The sequence below is a fragment of the Penicillium brevicompactum genome, assembly GCF_028827555.1.
Source record: "Penicillium brevicompactum strain IBT 35665 chromosome Unknown utg000005l_segment0_segment0, whole genome shotgun sequence".
NCBI classification, from domain to species: domain Eukaryota; kingdom Fungi; phylum Ascomycota; class Eurotiomycetes; order Eurotiales; family Aspergillaceae; genus Penicillium; species Penicillium brevicompactum.
Window position 1 is genome coordinate 2,547,838 of NW_026623208.1, and position 15,625 is coordinate 2,563,462.

The following is a 15,625-nucleotide window of genomic DNA, read 5'->3' on the forward strand; positions in this document are numbered from 1 at the left end:
ATCATGCGGTCCCGTTCTCGAGCCTTGATTTATGCGCATGTGGGCCCGGGGCGGATGCTCCACTGCAAGGCACACCTGTTCTGATGTACCGAATACGCAAGCCAGAGTAGAGAAGAAAAGTAGAACCCGCCAATGGACGCATTAGTGTCGAATCATGTCTCCAACGTGGGAGGACTGGAGTTTCAAGGAAATTTGCGCGATTTAATCCGAGAGGATGACTCAGCTCGGGTAGAGTAGGGTTGTTGTTCAACATATGTCACATGATACAGGGTCACATGACGTCACATGACTGATGTGTCAGTGATACTCTTGATATCATGTGACCTCGCGTGGTCTGTTTATGACAGGTCACATGATCTGATGATCGGGCACAATCAGGTAGCTTCTGGAAGGCGGTGGAAGCATGTGGTGACGGCATGGACCTTGGGGCAGTTTCGGTCTGGCCACGCGCTGGGACTATATGAACTTGCATCATCACGTTTCAAGTTGGCATTGTCCATGATCTCACCAACCCACTTATCTCCTACTTGATCTTCGCAACTCCCACGATAAACCCTCACTCAACTTATACACTCTAACTAACACTCTATTTGTTTACCAACCGTCACCACTTCTAGTGAGATCACCCCGCCACCTCGTTCATAATGAACGGCGCCCAGTTCACCGATCGGGCCAACAAGACCCTGCTCGACTCGGGTGTCTTGTGTGAGCAATACGCACACACTCAGATCTTGCCTCTACATCTCGCAGTTGCTCTCCTCAACCCTTTACCAGATGAATCCGAGGATCAACAAACCCCATCCGGTGCCCATGCCTCTCACGATGCGGCAACTGCACCGCTCTTCCGACAAGTTGTCGAACGCGCGCACGGCGACTCTCAACTCCTTGACCGCGCGCTTATGAAGCTCCTGGTCCGTCTTCCCAGCCAGGACCCTCCACCAGAGAACCCGAGTGTGTCTCCACAGCTTGCCAAGGTCATCCGATCAGCCAGCGATCTCTCCAAAACCCAAAAGGACAGCTTTGTTGCCGTTGACCACCTCATTCAATCCGTCTGCCAAGACCCCCAGGTCCAGCGCGCATTGGGCGACGCCAACATTCCCAACCTCAAGTTGATCGATAATGCTGTCCAGCAAATCCGCGGTACAAGGCGTGTCGACTCAAAGACCGCTGACGCGGAAAGCGAAAATGAAAACCTCAAGAAATTTACCATCGACATGACTTCTCTCGCCCGTGAAGGAAAAATCGATCCAGTCATTGGCCGAGAGGAGGAAATTCGCAGGGTTATTCGCATTCTTAGTCGTCGCACAAAGAACAACCCTGTACTTATCGGTGAGCCCGGTGTAGGTAAGACCACTATCGTTGAGGGTCTCGCCCGCCGCATTGTCAACGCCGATATCCCTGCCAACTTGGCGCAATGCCGTCTTCTTTCTTTGGATGTGGGCTCCCTTGTCGCGGGCAGCAAGTACCGCGGTGAGTTTGAAGAGCGCATGAAGGGTGTTCTCAAAGAGATCGAAGACTCCAAGGATACCATCGTTCTCTTTGTTGACGAGATCCACCTGCTCATGGGTGCTGGATCCAGCGGTGAGGGTGGCATGGATGCCGCCAACCTTCTCAAGCCCATGCTTGCCCGTGGTCAGCTGCACTGTATTGGTGCCACAACACTCAGCGAATACCGCAAGTATATCGAAAAAGACCAAGCATTTGAGCGACGTTTCCAGCAAGTCCTTGTCAAGGAACCCTCTGTCCCAGAGACCATCTCCATTCTTCGTGGTCTCAAGGAGAAGTACGAAGTTCACCACGGTGTCAACATCCTAGATGGCGCCATTGTTACTGCCGCGACGCTTGCTTCGCGATACCTCACAGGTCGACGACTCCCTGATTCTGCCGTTGATCTCATTGACGAAGCCGCAGCTGCCGTCAGAGTTACTCGAGAGTCCGAGCCAGAGGCTCTCGACACACTTGAGCGAAAGGCTCGACAGCTCCAAATTGAAATTCACGCCCTTGAGCGCGAGAAAGACGAAGCCTCCAAGGCTCGTCTTGAGATTGCTAAGCAAGAAGCCGCTAATGTCGGAGAAGAACTTCGCCCGATGCGCGAGAAGTACGAAAGCGAGAAGCAGCGTAGCCGCGAAGTTCAGGATGCCAAGATCAAGCTTGACTCTCTGCAAGTCAAGCGCGACGAGGCTGAGCGTTCTGGTGACACTCAGACCGCTGCCGATCTTGAGTACTACGCCATCCCAGAAACCAAGAATCTGATCAAGCGACTCGAACAAGATCGTGCCCGCGCTGATGCTGAGCGCCGCGCCAATGCGACCGACGAGGGAGAGACGCTTCTTGCCGATGCCGTTGGTCCCGATCAGATCAATGAGATTGTTGGTCGTTGGACCGGTATCCCCGTCACCAGACTCAAGACCACCGAGAAGGACAAGCTGCTCCACATGGAGAAGTCTCTTGGCAAGCTCGTTGTCGGCCAGAAGGAAGCCGTCGTCTCGGTTTCCAACGCTATTCGTCTTCAGCGCTCCGGTCTCAGCAACCCCAACTCGCCTCCCAGTTTCTTGTTCTGCGGTCCATCCGGTACCGGTAAGACACTGTTGACCAAGGCTCTTGCCGAGTTCCTCTTCGACGACCCCAAGGCAATGATCCGTTTCGACATGTCCGAGTACCAAGAGCGACACTCCCTCAGTCGCATGATCGGTGCACCCCCTGGCTACGTCGGCCACGACGCCGGTGGCCAACTCACCGAAAGTCTCCGTCGCCGTCCGTTCTCCATCCTCTTGTTCGACGAGGTCGAAAAGGCCGCCAAGGAAGTCCTCACTGTCCTCCTGCAACTCATGGACGACGGTCGCATCACCGATGGCCAAGGCCGCATTGTGGATGCGAAGAACTGCATCGTCGTCATGACCTCCAATCTTGGCGCCGAGTTCCTCGCTCGCCCAACAACAAAGGACGGTCGCATCGACCCCTCCACCCGCGAGATGGTCATGGGAGCCCTGCGCGACTACTTCCTTCCCGAATTCCTAAACCGTATCTCCAGCACTGTCATTTTCAACCGTCTCACCAGACGCGAGATTCGCAAGATCGTCGACCTCCGCCTGCACGAGGTGCAGAAGCGTCTCGATCACAACGAGCGCAAGGTCACTATCAGGTGCAGCGAAGAAGTCAAAGACTACCTCGGTGCAGCTGGCTACTCTCCTGCCTACGGTGCTCGTCCACTTGGCCGACTCATCGAACGCGAAGTCCTCAATCGTCTCGCTGTTCTCATCCTCCGAGGCAGTATCAAGGATGGTGAAATTGCTCGTGTTATCATGAAGGACGGTCGCATTGATGTCCTTCCTAACCACGAGATTGGTGACAGCAGCGATAGTGACGATGACATGATGGACGACGATGATCTCGATGCTGAGATGGAGGGTGTCGAATCACCCGACCTTTACGATGAGTAGATTCATCCAGGCTACATAAAAAAAAGGCGAATAGATGGAGTTGTTTACTATTCTGCCATGATGCGACGATACACGATTTTGATCCAATTTTTCTACCTTTGTTACTTCAGCTTTCATTCTAATGTTGACATGGCGTTGGGCTTAGCCTGATTTTGTTGTTAATTTCATTCCATTTGCATACGCACTTGGAAATTTCCAGGTGGATACGTCTATGCGGGCCTTTGGGCCTTTGCATCCACTCTCGACATGGTTGCGTCAATGGATATAACTCGGAGTGGCTTGTATCTAGTATTTTTCTCATAATGTTACTAAATTTGTTCACTTATTGGAATTGATACCTAGGTAATTGAATGTATCTGACACGGTCGGACCCGTAGACGCGTAAGATCGTGTTGGTCTCGGAATCATCCATGGATGTTTCCTACTCTGACCACATTCTTAGATGAGTATTCTGTTCTTCATGGTTTCAAGTTCCAGGCCTTAGGAGTCGCCAAATTTGGGCTTGTCTTGCATTTAAGGCACCCCAGAATGTCCACATGGACATCTGCGTAGGTGATATCCCTTACTGCCCACAACTTGCACTGTTTCCATGTAACCCTACGGACGGCTTGGGCGGCCTTGAGACTTTGTTGGCTGGCATATTGTCTTGAATACTTCTCTTTGATTCTATTCATCCATAGACACCCCGTAGACCTTCATCCTATACAGACATCACTTTGACGAACAGTATTGGAGCTACTATATATAGTCGGGAGTTTATAGATCGACGCTTGGCAACAGAATGCGGGGGAATAAGCAGCCAAGAAATCGACGATTCCAGACGATCAGGCGTGACGTGTTTCTATTTAAAACTTGCCCTTCGCAAATTTTGGTTCTTCGATCGGCAGAGACGGGTTGCCCGATGCAACCGTTGTGGTTCGATGTGGAATTGCTCTGGATGTTTTTATTTCTGGCGTAAACAAGCAAAATTGCTTATAACATTGGTTGATTTGTTTATTTATGCACTAGACCAGCAGCCCTGGACTTCAGCTCTCGTTATTGCCATCAAGGTTTTACTACCAATAGAATATAATTGTACAATATCACAACCTCAACGCTCTCACTGAAGCCGTGAAGTGACACGCGCAAGAGTGAGACAAAGTGCGTAAGGACATGAGACATGTAATCGGACTTGCTGTCAGACGTCCGATCTACAGTGCATCAAGCTGCTCAAGCTTCGCCACGCTGGGCTGTAAGGTTACATGTGACCTCACACCGTTCTCTTTTTCATTGATCATCTTACGTCTATGGAGTACTCCGTACTCACAACACCCACGGCTCTTAACTATTTAAGAAGCCGGTCGCTCCTAGAATACTTCACAGCAACAAACACAAACGAGCTCCAAAATCCCAATCCCGACCAAACCCCTCACACACAGAAAAAAAACCATACGCCAATTTCACCTCCAAATAAATCCAACTTCCACTTTCAAAACAACCTCAAAATGCTATTCACCTCCATCATCTCCCTCGCTCTCACCCTCGGCGCCTCCGCCATGCCCGCCCGCCGCGCCGACCCCGCAAACACCCGCTTCGTCCAACTGCGTCTTTACGGCGAACCCAGCTGCTCTGCCCAGAACCTCGGTGAGCTCGGCGTATACGGCGACAGCGTCAACAAGTGCCAGACCTTCGGCACCGATACCATCCGATCCGTCAGCTTTGAATACAAATATGCCGACAACTGTACCCGTGAGTTATCCCCGTCGCTTGCGCTTGGGTTCCATAAACTGACCGTTTTCCAGTCGCTGTCTACAATGATGTGACTTGTCACTTGAACCGTCACGATGTCAACGTCGGGACTTGTTTGTCTGGCGATAAGAGCTACGGCAGCTACATTGTCGAGTGCCCCCTTGCATAAACTGGTGTCGTTCGGTGTTAATTAGCCTGTTTGTTTCTGTACTTTTGCGAGTTTGCGCTTTTGGGATTGATATGGGTTATGAGGAATGTCTACTAGATCTAATGTGCATTTAATAATGGAATTGAAAATATGGGCATGGTTTGAAGTCTCTCTCTGTGTACTCCATATTGTCAGTACTGATGATTGTAGAACGAGTCCCCAATCCCTAATTCTCTGTTCACGGCTTAGCCAAAGATTCCTCTTCTCCGCCAATCATGATGACTCGACAATTAGTTGGAACCTTGGAAGGACAGCCAGAAAGATAGTTCAAAAGACGGTAAAAAAGAGGCCCCGAAATTGATGATGGCTCTCTTCCTTTACCAATCGGAATAGGAGATTAAGCCAACACATGACTGCTGCTGTTTACAAGCAACTATCATCGTATTTTTGGCCACGCGTGAGCGCGGCACTGAGGCTCGTACTCCGTAACTGATAACGCCGAGACTTCACTTGGCGCATTGAAACTGAGCTGTAAGTCAAATACGCCAAGTGAACTCTCGGCGATATCATCCTACGTTGACAAGTGAGGAAAAAGTGAGACTTTGGTCAGGTCATTCATTCGCTAAAATCACTCAGGCATAGCACTCAAGGTGCAGCGAAATTCAGAATATCCCCCACCACATAATGTCCACCAATCAGCAACCTGCCCAGTGGCGCGGGCAAAGGGGCCGTCGGGGTCAAGCCCAAACATCAAATTCGATCCCCTGGGATTGACACTTGAGGGCGAGGCTGTCCACGGCCGCCTCTGTGCCTCCCTTTCGCTCGGTATCCAGGCCGACCTTAAGCGTTCTCAAATTGGGGCAGACCCCCGAGCGCACAAAGACAAGGAGTGCGCGAAACAGCCCATTCTCACAGCCAATCCATAGGTCTGTGATGAATAGCGCTTCGAGAGATTCAGGGAGAATCTCCGCAAAGCGTTTCTGATTCGAACCAAACACAGGATCCATCCGGCCTAGCAAATGGCAGTGACGCATAGTGACCGTTTCTAAGACGGGGAACTGCTTTAGGGATCCGAATGGGAGGTTCATCACGCTATTCTCATCGTCTATGAGATTAGCATCGAGCACGAACTCTCGGTACGCCGCAGAAAAGAACACGCCGATGGATTTGAGGGTTGCGGCCGAGGGAAGAAGGTGGTGGCGCAACGAAGCCGCCTCAAACGCAGATACTTCGTAACCGGATCCTCTTGAATTCGGGGCCACGTCAAAACCCAGGTACAGATGTTCAAGTTTGTCGCACTTGGCGAGCCAATCAAGGAGACCCCCACACCAGGCGACATGACCAATATGAATGACTCGAACATTGGATGGAACGTTCGGCAGCGGGAGGTTGTCGGGAATTGATTGCTCGTATATGCCATTGCCGATGATGGTCTCCACAGCTGGCAAGTGGAAGACGAAATCAAGAAAACCAGACTTCATCCATGGGGACTCCCAGGAAGACACCGGCTCAATGTTCTTCAAACGCCGAAAAGCAGGACGTTGATCGATTGGGACGAGGTTTGAGACGGCCCTGGCGATGATCCATGAGAACGCCCAAGCCATTTTGTAATCAAGCTGGACTGTTTCGATATTGTGGGCGCAGATGAGGAGCAACCACGTCCATGTTTCGGCAGAAATACCTGTCACACCTCGAAGCCACTGGCCATTGGGGGTTTGCTTTTCATCGGGTGTCATTATGGTATCTAGTGCCTCGTGGAAGAAAGCCGCAACATCAGTGGGCATGGGAATATCCAGAGGCTCGGTCATATTCTGAGGCTCGGTGATCTCGGTGATCTCGAGAGGCTCGGTGTCGGACAGCTCATCGCGGGCCAATTGAACTCGACGAACTAGGAGGGCAAGCTCTGGGTGCTGCCACAGGCGCATAATCAATCGGACAAGGGCCAGGTTGACTGGGAACAAGATAATCGTGTGGTAGAGGATGGGGAAGAAGAGGTCATGAAAACGACGACAGGTGCGAATCAATGCGAACAAAGTCTTCTTCGGGCGAGTATCGGCCTCGATATGCTTTCCGATCTGGAGGAGTAACTCGACAGGAAGCCGGTTCATCTTGAGATGCGTTTGGAATGGTAGGAAAGGGGGATGAGAAGAAAGGGTAGGATTGGACCCGCCTGCGGTTTCTTGCGTGGATGCCACCTATGATTACATCGTCGAACGAGAAGTACATCGTGTCGCGAGCGTCCCAATTTGGAAAGGACCATATTCAGAACCGTGCTGCAGAAGCGGGTCTACGCGGGTCCCGTTTGCGATGGTGCGAGCGGGTCTAGGAAAGACATTCTGTATACTACCTCCGAGGTCATTCTGCGATCCTTATCTAGACGGAGATGCCATTGAGCGATACAGTGCCTTCGCTGTCTGGGAAGGTATGGGAATAGGCGTCACCCCAAGCGCCTGAATCACTATCCACCTGGACAAGAGCTAAGCGTTTTGTTAATCTCAATATACATACTGGCTCTTGTAGTATCCCGCATTGAGGCTATGGTATTGATTAGCGAGCACCAAACAATGCACGAATAGTCTTTTATCCTATGGTGGTTGTCAATGTAGCCCTCATGGGCGACTATACCTTGATTAAGGTAGAAGAATTCACTTCGTACAAGTTTTATTGAAATTAGGGCCCGGGGAGGGAGAACCACAACGATCTCACAGGATGAAAAGCTCTCCAAGGTTCATTTACAGACATGTATGTAGACAGAAATCCCCCTGGCTTACCATTTATCTTGTTTAATTAATGTTCACGGATCGCCTTCTATTAACTGGAACTCGTGAATGGTCGTTGAAGATAAGGGCTAGAGTAATGGCATGAGATATTGTCGCTGCTGGGGTGAAATCTTGTTAGAATTGGATACAGGCCTTCTGTTATTCCCACAAAGATCATTTGAAATGCAGGCCCCGACATCTGGGGCGCACTTCTGGAAACTTGGATCATGCTGCCCTGGTGGATTCTATGAAAATGGGCAAAAAAGCTGTTTTACTTCTCTCTTTACAATGATATTATACATGAATATGTTTCTCCGAAGTCTCTGGGAACCCGTGTACCTAACTAAACCTTGGAACATCAGCTATATGACAAATCCTAGAAGGATACACAAGGGACTCATTATCTAGTCATAGTATGTAGTTTGTAAGTGAGAATGCTGAGCTACAGAGTGTCCAGGCGGTATCTAGGGTGATAATTAAGCAGTGTGTAATGTAGCGAATAACCGGTCAAGCCAGACACATGGGGCTCGGCCTGTTGTCAGGTTCTCCCCTGCGTACCGGCATGATCACGAGAATAAAGAGTAAGCAGAAGTCCACAAATATGTTTAGAATGACAAAGGTCATCACTGTCTGTCTTTCTAGTTTCCGGTCATCACGCGTATTCGCACGGTCAAGATAAATACCGACTTCCGGAGTTGCAACCTTGAAGATATAAGGAATAGGTAGACCAGTTATATTTCTTCCAGTGAAGCTAGCAATCAGCCATTGGGCATGACCGTGGTTAAATGTGAGCCAATCAATAAATGCTGTACGAGGTGAATCTGACAGCCTTAAAGGATTATGAGAGCTAAGCGCAAAGGAGTTAGGAATTGGGCTGATCCTGCGTGGCCCCAATTTAGCGCGGCCTTACCCAAAAATAGCACACTCTGAGCCTCAGTGCCATTTGCATTTTTACAGGTTTTCTTCGCTGTGAGAAGAAATATCTGTTAGAATTATATTTTCTTTGTATGATGTGTTAAACGTGAAGATGGCTTGAAAGGGGATAAGATGAAAGGATAGAAGGGTTAGCGCTGTGTTTGAAGCGCTTTGTAGCAAGCGCTTTGTGGGCAGTGCTGCAACCCCACCTTCTAGGGCCGTTGGGCTGTGTAGTACGGAGTATACTAGCATTGCTGTCTGCACTTTTTTTTGTCAAGCCAGTCATCTCTGTCGAGTCTACACTTTTTGGTAATCTCTGCGGTTTAGACAAATAAACACGAACTAATGGTGCCAAACAGGACGGCTGTTTGAGACTTTTGTCCTATCGTGGCGGTGTGTCTTTGTTCATCTTCTCTTTGAGGATATCACATAAGACCAATAGCCCCCGGGAAAAATCATCCCTCGACTCTTGTTCGACTCCCCGTACCAAAATATGAGGATGTTGCCTTTCATCGGCGTGGACGCCGAGAACGACTATTGGAGGTCTGAGACGATCGCCTCGGAATCCAGTGATACTTCGGACTCGGTCGACCCAGTGGTGACTTTGACCAAGACTCCGGATACAAATGTCAGAAGAATCATCCCTGGAGCGATTTTGGACGGACAAGATCCTGGGCTTTCCGTGAGCGGTGCAACGAGCGAGCCGCCACCGAGTATGGAAACTGCAAGTGTATCGGGAGACTCTGAAGGCGCGAACCCCACAGGAACAGAAAACAGCTGGGATACGACGACGAGTGAATCGAATTTTGCAACTGCTTTCACAGAGCCGCCTTTGAGTACAATGACCACAACCTCAATTCCAAGCTCGACATCATCCTCAATCGTGGCGGCATCAACATCGACGTCAACGTCAGCGTCAACGTCAACAACATCAACCCTAATCTCGACCTCCACAACCACCCAATATCCGACCCAAACACCAACAAGCGATCCAAGCGCATACTCAGGCGGACCATCAAAAACAACCCAAATCGCAATCGCAGTCCCAGTCTCAATAGTCGGGCTCGCCCTCATCCTAGCCCTAATCTTCTTCCTCCTTCGTCGCCGCCGCAGGGAACGCACCTCTCTACCTCCACCGTACCACGTAGCAACCAGTCAGACAACCGCCGTCTCAACGCAAGAACTAATGATCCCCAAGCCTCAAGAAACAAGATCTCTTCCACCCATGGCCGTACCAATGCCACTCGTATCGCCGACTCTTCCAAGAAGTCCGAGCGCAGGCGAACTATCAATGCAACATTCGCAGGATGGCCGTGGCTCGCACGCGGAGCTCGGGACCGCGATTGCGGTTCCTGTGAATCGGCATAGCGTTGGCGAGGAGGTTAGGGGGTCGAGGCAGTTGGCACGCATGCCTTTTGAAGACTTTGAGGATGATGAGGTTGGGGTTGGGCCTGCTCGTGTTGATGATGATGATGTTTCCGATGTTTCAGACAGGGAGAGGAGAGGGTCAAGGAGGAGGAATTTCGATGAAGTTTCTGATTTGTCGTTCAATGAGGTTTCGCCGATTTCGCCGAGCTCGCCGGAGCAAAGACGGTTTCCATGATTTGGTATAAGTATGATACGAGATAATATGGAGTTTATATGGGCAGGGATCTTTGAGGTTTTTTCTAGTCGCAAATGCTCTTGAGTTAGCTTACGAAACCTATTATGGATATTCCGTTCGACAAGTTGCATCTTGAGTTCATTCTAAATTCTGTGGAAGTGGCTGGCTGAAGGTTCGCTTGCAAGACTGAAACTAAACTGTTACACAGTGACTAAAGGACCAAACTGCTGGCTCCCAAGATCGCCTTCTCTCCTTGCAGAGCAACAGAAGTTTACTATCGGCCGTGAGCCTCTCATCTATTTCTTCAAGCTCAGTGTTCTTATTCGAAGGTGAATCTTGTTGTCACATTAAACCAAATAGCATTCTCGTAAGTAAATTCATAGGCCGTGCAGTCTGGGGGGAGGGTGGCGTGTCCTTCAATAACAAACAACAAAAGTACGACTTGACCTTTTTGCTTCTTCTTCTCGCAAAAACACATACTTTCTTCGACGGTGACTCAACCACAGCTCACGCATTCGATGCCGATCCATTTACTAATTGTAACGTAATTGTGTTCAGGAACTGAGGCACACTCGAGGTCGGCAGTGTGCGATCGCGTCCCCGAGTGCAGGTGGGGTTGTAACCGAACGCACCAGGCAAACTGTTTGATCGGCGAGACTTGTGAGGTATTTCTTTGAATAGAGGCGGGCTGAAAGATCCACCCCCTAAATGGGGCCAAACTTGCAGCTATTTTACCTAGTTCGGACTTTTTATTGGAGCATCAAGTATGCATGAACCGGATCTGCAGCGCCCATCAGACTCCCCGCGATCTTGCTGTAGGTATGCGTAATGGCTGCAATCCCAGACTCGCAAGTACACAAGATCATTAACTTCTAAGGGGAAACAACTTTTCTTGCTTTGGTGCACTCTAAGCACACGATTGCTTTACACGTTGCTTTACCTTACTGTTTCAATAGTACCATCACTTAGACATCGGACAGTTGATTTTTCATATCAACGGTAGAGAAGCGAAAAGCTCGAACCACATATTCATTCCTCCCCTCCTCTTTTTGTACTTTTTATGTGATTGATGTGCATTGCCGATACTCCGTACAAGGATATGTGCTGGCATCTGTCCGGCGAGTCCCAATGTCACACATACTTACTCCGTAAACGTCATGTAGACCCATATGTACGTACATGATTGGATAGGGTTGGATGTGCTCTGCGTGTACGGCTGAGTGATGCATCGCAGTCAGTCTGAATAGTATCAAGATGTGTAGATCGCTCTTGTACAGTATGACTGTGGGAGCTGAGATTATCCACAGGCCAATGCAACATGACATATTTGGAAGCCGAGGAGCTGAATCTATGACACAAGACATTGAATACATGGCAATACCAGTACAGCAAATGATATAAATACCTTGTCACTTGGTCGTTGATATCTATCTTCTCACAGATCCTCACAATCAAAAACTAAACAGTTCAAATCTTCCCGACTGAAGCATCAATTTTCCCAAGATGGTCTACTACACCTATGTTACCTACGAGAGCCCGTTGGACGGAGGCTATGGCGAATACTTCAACTGGGTCATGGTCACTCCCGACCAAAACACCGCAGATACCTATTATCGGGCCCTTCAACGAGTGAAGTCTGTCACGCAATCCGATAACAACGGCACACCGGGAGCCAAGGTCGATATCACCTCGGTGGACCGCCCAGGTGCCCAATTCTGGACATACGATGGTGCCAGCGGCGAGAATTTCCACCTTGCCGCCCGAGCCCTGTCAGGAAACCCAAAGATGAAGTCGGTGAACCCCGAATTCACTGATGTCTTCGGAAAGATCCGAGTCTATTGGGTTGGAGCGTATGCCGATGGGCGATTCCGCACGTTCACCCCCCAGGGAGCTGGTGCAAATGGTAGCGACACACTCTCCGGGAGCAGTTTCTTTGTGAAAAGACACGGTTTCGATCAGTACTGGTATCTGGCGGGTGGCAATGTGGTTGTTGATTCTACCAGGCGGTCGAGATTCATCTTTACGATTCAGCGGAAGCATGATGAGGTGAAGTTCCCGAAGATGCCGCTTGTTGATTCTGATCATGTCAAGATTGAGGTTCTGCAGGATGGAATCCGGGTGCCCATTGCTTTGTCGGGTGATAATGCGCTCGTTGCTGGGGTTGGATTCAAAGAACATAAGTTTACTTTCCGCGATCTTAAGACCCGGCTCGGTCTTGTGCCGGGAACGGTGCAGCAAGGTCAATCCTCGCACGACGCGCAATTTGTCGTGTGGACTTCTACCACTGGGCTGGGATCTGCTGATTCATTTGAGATTGTGGATGGTGTTGAGGTTGATGAGGCTGAAGAGTGAAAAGCCCCTATAAGAAGCCTACTCCAAGGTCTTGCTTGATGCTTAGTTGGATTGTCAATTCTAAGGAAACATATCTCTAGTTTGACTCTTATGACCGTATAGTGGAATGCAGTGTGCTCTTAAGTTTCTTTTTCAATTTCGAACATAGAAACCGTGGTCCACTATAATCTTCGGATAATTTCTGTTTTCCGGTAGGAACACTGAAGAAGACGCCAGGGACACCGACGGCAGGGGCCCGATCCACGCGGTAGAAACCCTTGCGATCAAATTGTATAATATCGCCAACTTGAACGTTGGAGACATTACTGTCGGCCAGGGCATCCACGCGGAACTCCGTGTTGAAGTTGAGAACATCCTCAAGTATATCCTCCGCGAGTGAATCTTTGTTCAGCAGGTAGTCAAAAATCAACCAACTCGACAGGAACTAAAGTCTGGCCCTCGGTAGATAACCAAGTCACTTTCTTCTCAGTCTTTTTCACGTCACCGGCTAAATGCAATTCCAGGTGCAGGTGCGTAACTTTGCCTGTAGAAGGGTCGGTGGAAATATCGCCAACGATCACATTACCCCAGTTCATAAGTGTGATCTCCTCGTCCTTTTTGAATGAGATACCATCAACCTGTTCGAGAATGACAGAAGAGGAGAGAAAAACATCCTTTTCACCGACTGCGATATTTTTCGCATGCTTTGGGCGCTTTTCCATATACGGAACAGCGGGGCCACCGTTTACGGTCGCCTTGATAACATCTCCTGTTTCAATAGCAGTATAACGAGGGGCAACAGGATCGATATACTTCTTGTTGGTAGCCCAAATCAAAGCCCAATCAAACAGAGTCACGTTTTTAGAGGGACCTTGTTTAAGAATGAACTCTCGGAGTGCAGGGATCGTCATTCCTCGACGGCGAATGCCACGAATAGTCGGGAATCGAGGATCTATAATGGGTGTTAGTGGTCACAAAGGGATTCCGAGAAATCAGAACACTTACCATCCCATCCCCAAACAACACCACTTTCCACAAGTTTGCTCAGCTTCCTTTTAGAAAGCAGGGTGCGAATGAAGTTCATACGAGCAAAGTCCCAAACCTGAACAGTTCGTAGGCTTAATGCATCGAGCATCCACTGGTATTGCGGGTTGCGATCTCTGTATTCGATGGTCCGCAGAGCGTGAGTGACTCCCTCCATTGAGTCAACAATCGGACATGCAAAGTCATAGGTTGGATAAACAACCCAGGCATCACCGGTACGGTGGTGAATAGCAGGATTACACCGGTATATCACAGGGTCACGCATGGCTTTGTTCTTGTCATTGAATGATATCTTAGCACGGATGCACCAGCGCAGACCCTCGGGGGTGCCCTTCTTCATCTCTGCAAAGTGAGCCAATGAGTTTGCGGGTGAAAGTTCACGACGCTGGCTTGGAATTCCGTGCCGTCTTTGATGTTTCATGGTGTCCTTGTCTGTGTCATCTGCGTAGGCTTTCCAGATTGAATAAGTTGAAGGCAGTATTCATAGAGTTGGTCGAAATAATCGCTAGTATAGCTAACTTTGTCGGGTCGGATACCTTGACACTGTTAGCCTCTTCGGAGAATAAATATCATGTGAGACGCACCCATCAAGGCGAGGTCTTCCACGATGGCATCTTGGAACTCTTGCTTCTCGTTCGACGGATTGGTGTCATCGAATCTCGGAATTCAATTAGTATTCATGACATCAAGGTCCTCAAGTGCTTCGTGCATACCGAAGGAGAAGGGTGCCATTGTATTTCTCGTCTATCAGACGACAGTCGTTGGTTAGTGAAGTTTTTTTGTCACCACACCATTCTCGGTGTTCTTAAAGACAGGCATGAATTAGCCATCGTTGTTGAATAGTCCTCTTCCAGACAGACTTACGTTCAGGGCGATTTCGTAACTTGCACCCTCCTTGGCTTTCGCAATTTTCTTTTCGCGTGCTGCCGCATTCAGCAAATCGACAGCGACCGTCGCCCACGGACACAACTCTTGGACAAATTTATACCATCGCGTGAGATTGACCAAGCTACCCTTTTTTATTGCAGCAGCAACCACTCTGTTTCCGCGGATCGCACCCCATATAGCGATGTCGGGGGTGGAGAGCGAGTAGCCTGTGACAAAAGATCGGAGAAGCAGGTGCGCATCAAGACGTTGGAGGGTGGGATCAAGGACCTTAAAGTCGAGGGCCTCAAAGGATTCCAGTTGAGAGATCCATACTCTCTCGGCCTGAGAATCCTTTCCAACGAGGAAGGGGAAATTGGCATAAAGGTGCTGGATGATGGGCGCGGTGCCAGTGATAGACTTACCATCTGATTGGAGGCAGATGATAGACTTCTCGTCATCTCCAAGCACAGAATCATCTACGAAAGTGACATCAATGATTTTGCTCCTAGGAGAAAAAAGGACGGTCAGCTTCTTTTTGGCCAATAGGCTCATGCTGGAAATTCAGAGGCAAGGTCGCCCACATACGGGGAGGCCTCATTGATAAATGAGGCAATAAGAACAGCGGGCAGCAGTAAAGCCTGGGTGGCCCCAGTAGCCACGAATAGCTCGAATCGGGTCATTTCTCTAGCACTGTTCACTCTGCGAGACTACACATCGGTCGGCCCGCGGGTGTGATATAGGAGTTGAATGAATGTGATGACTCACATGGGCTGTAGTCGCCCAGAATGTG

At 49.5% G+C, this 15,625-nt stretch overlaps 6 protein-coding genes across 6 annotated transcripts; 4 read left to right on the forward strand and 2 right to left on the reverse strand.

Moving 5' to 3' along the window:
* Positions 1–644: 644 nt before the first annotated feature.
* Positions 645–3,440, forward strand: N7506_006816 (ATP-dependent Clp protease ATP-binding subunit; the record flags this gene model as incomplete). The annotated part of the gene is made up of 1 exon (XM_056956109.1): positions 645–3,440. One exon carries the CDS (start codon positions 645–647, stop codon positions 3,438–3,440), a length of 2,796 nt encoding a protein of 931 aa, XP_056810443.1.
* Positions 3,441–4,924: 1,484 nt separating this feature from the next.
* N7506_006817 (uncharacterized protein) lies at positions 4,925–5,337 on the forward strand (the record flags this gene model as incomplete). The annotated part of the gene is made up of 2 exons (XM_056956110.1): positions 4,925–5,168; positions 5,222–5,337. The coding sequence occupies 2 exons, from the start codon at positions 4,925–4,927 to the stop codon at positions 5,335–5,337; spliced, it is 360 nt and encodes a 119-aa protein (XP_056810444.1).
* Positions 5,338–6,053: 716 nt separating this feature from the next.
* On the reverse strand, positions 6,054–7,424 carry N7506_006818 (F-box protein; the record flags this gene model as incomplete). Its single annotated transcript, XM_056956111.1, has 1 exon — positions 6,054–7,424. One exon carries the CDS (start codon positions 7,422–7,424, stop codon positions 6,054–6,056), a length of 1,371 nt encoding a protein of 456 aa, XP_056810445.1.
* A 2,059-nt stretch (positions 7,425–9,483) lies between these two features.
* Positions 9,484–10,593, forward strand: N7506_006819 (uncharacterized protein; the record flags this gene model as incomplete). The annotated part of the gene is made up of 1 exon (XM_056956112.1): positions 9,484–10,593. One exon carries the CDS (start codon positions 9,484–9,486, stop codon positions 10,591–10,593), a length of 1,110 nt encoding a protein of 369 aa, XP_056810446.1.
* Positions 10,594–12,096: 1,503 nt separating this feature from the next.
* On the forward strand, positions 12,097–12,945 carry N7506_006820 (uncharacterized protein; the record flags this gene model as incomplete). Its single annotated transcript, XM_056956113.1, has 1 exon — positions 12,097–12,945. The coding sequence occupies one exon, from the start codon at positions 12,097–12,099 to the stop codon at positions 12,943–12,945; it is 849 nt and encodes a 282-aa protein (XP_056810447.1).
* Positions 12,946–13,033: 88 nt separating this feature from the next.
* N7506_006821 (Glutamyl/glutaminyl-tRNA synthetase class Ib) lies at positions 13,034–15,515 on the reverse strand (the record flags this gene model as incomplete). Its single annotated transcript, XM_056956114.1, has 8 exons — positions 13,034–13,369; positions 13,425–13,876; positions 13,930–14,418; positions 14,553–14,626; positions 14,682–14,712; positions 14,760–14,772; positions 14,833–15,340; positions 15,421–15,515. The coding sequence occupies 8 exons, from the start codon at positions 15,513–15,515 to the stop codon at positions 13,034–13,036; spliced, it is 1,998 nt and encodes a 665-aa protein (XP_056810448.1).
* Between the last annotated feature and the right edge of the window lie 110 nt (positions 15,516–15,625).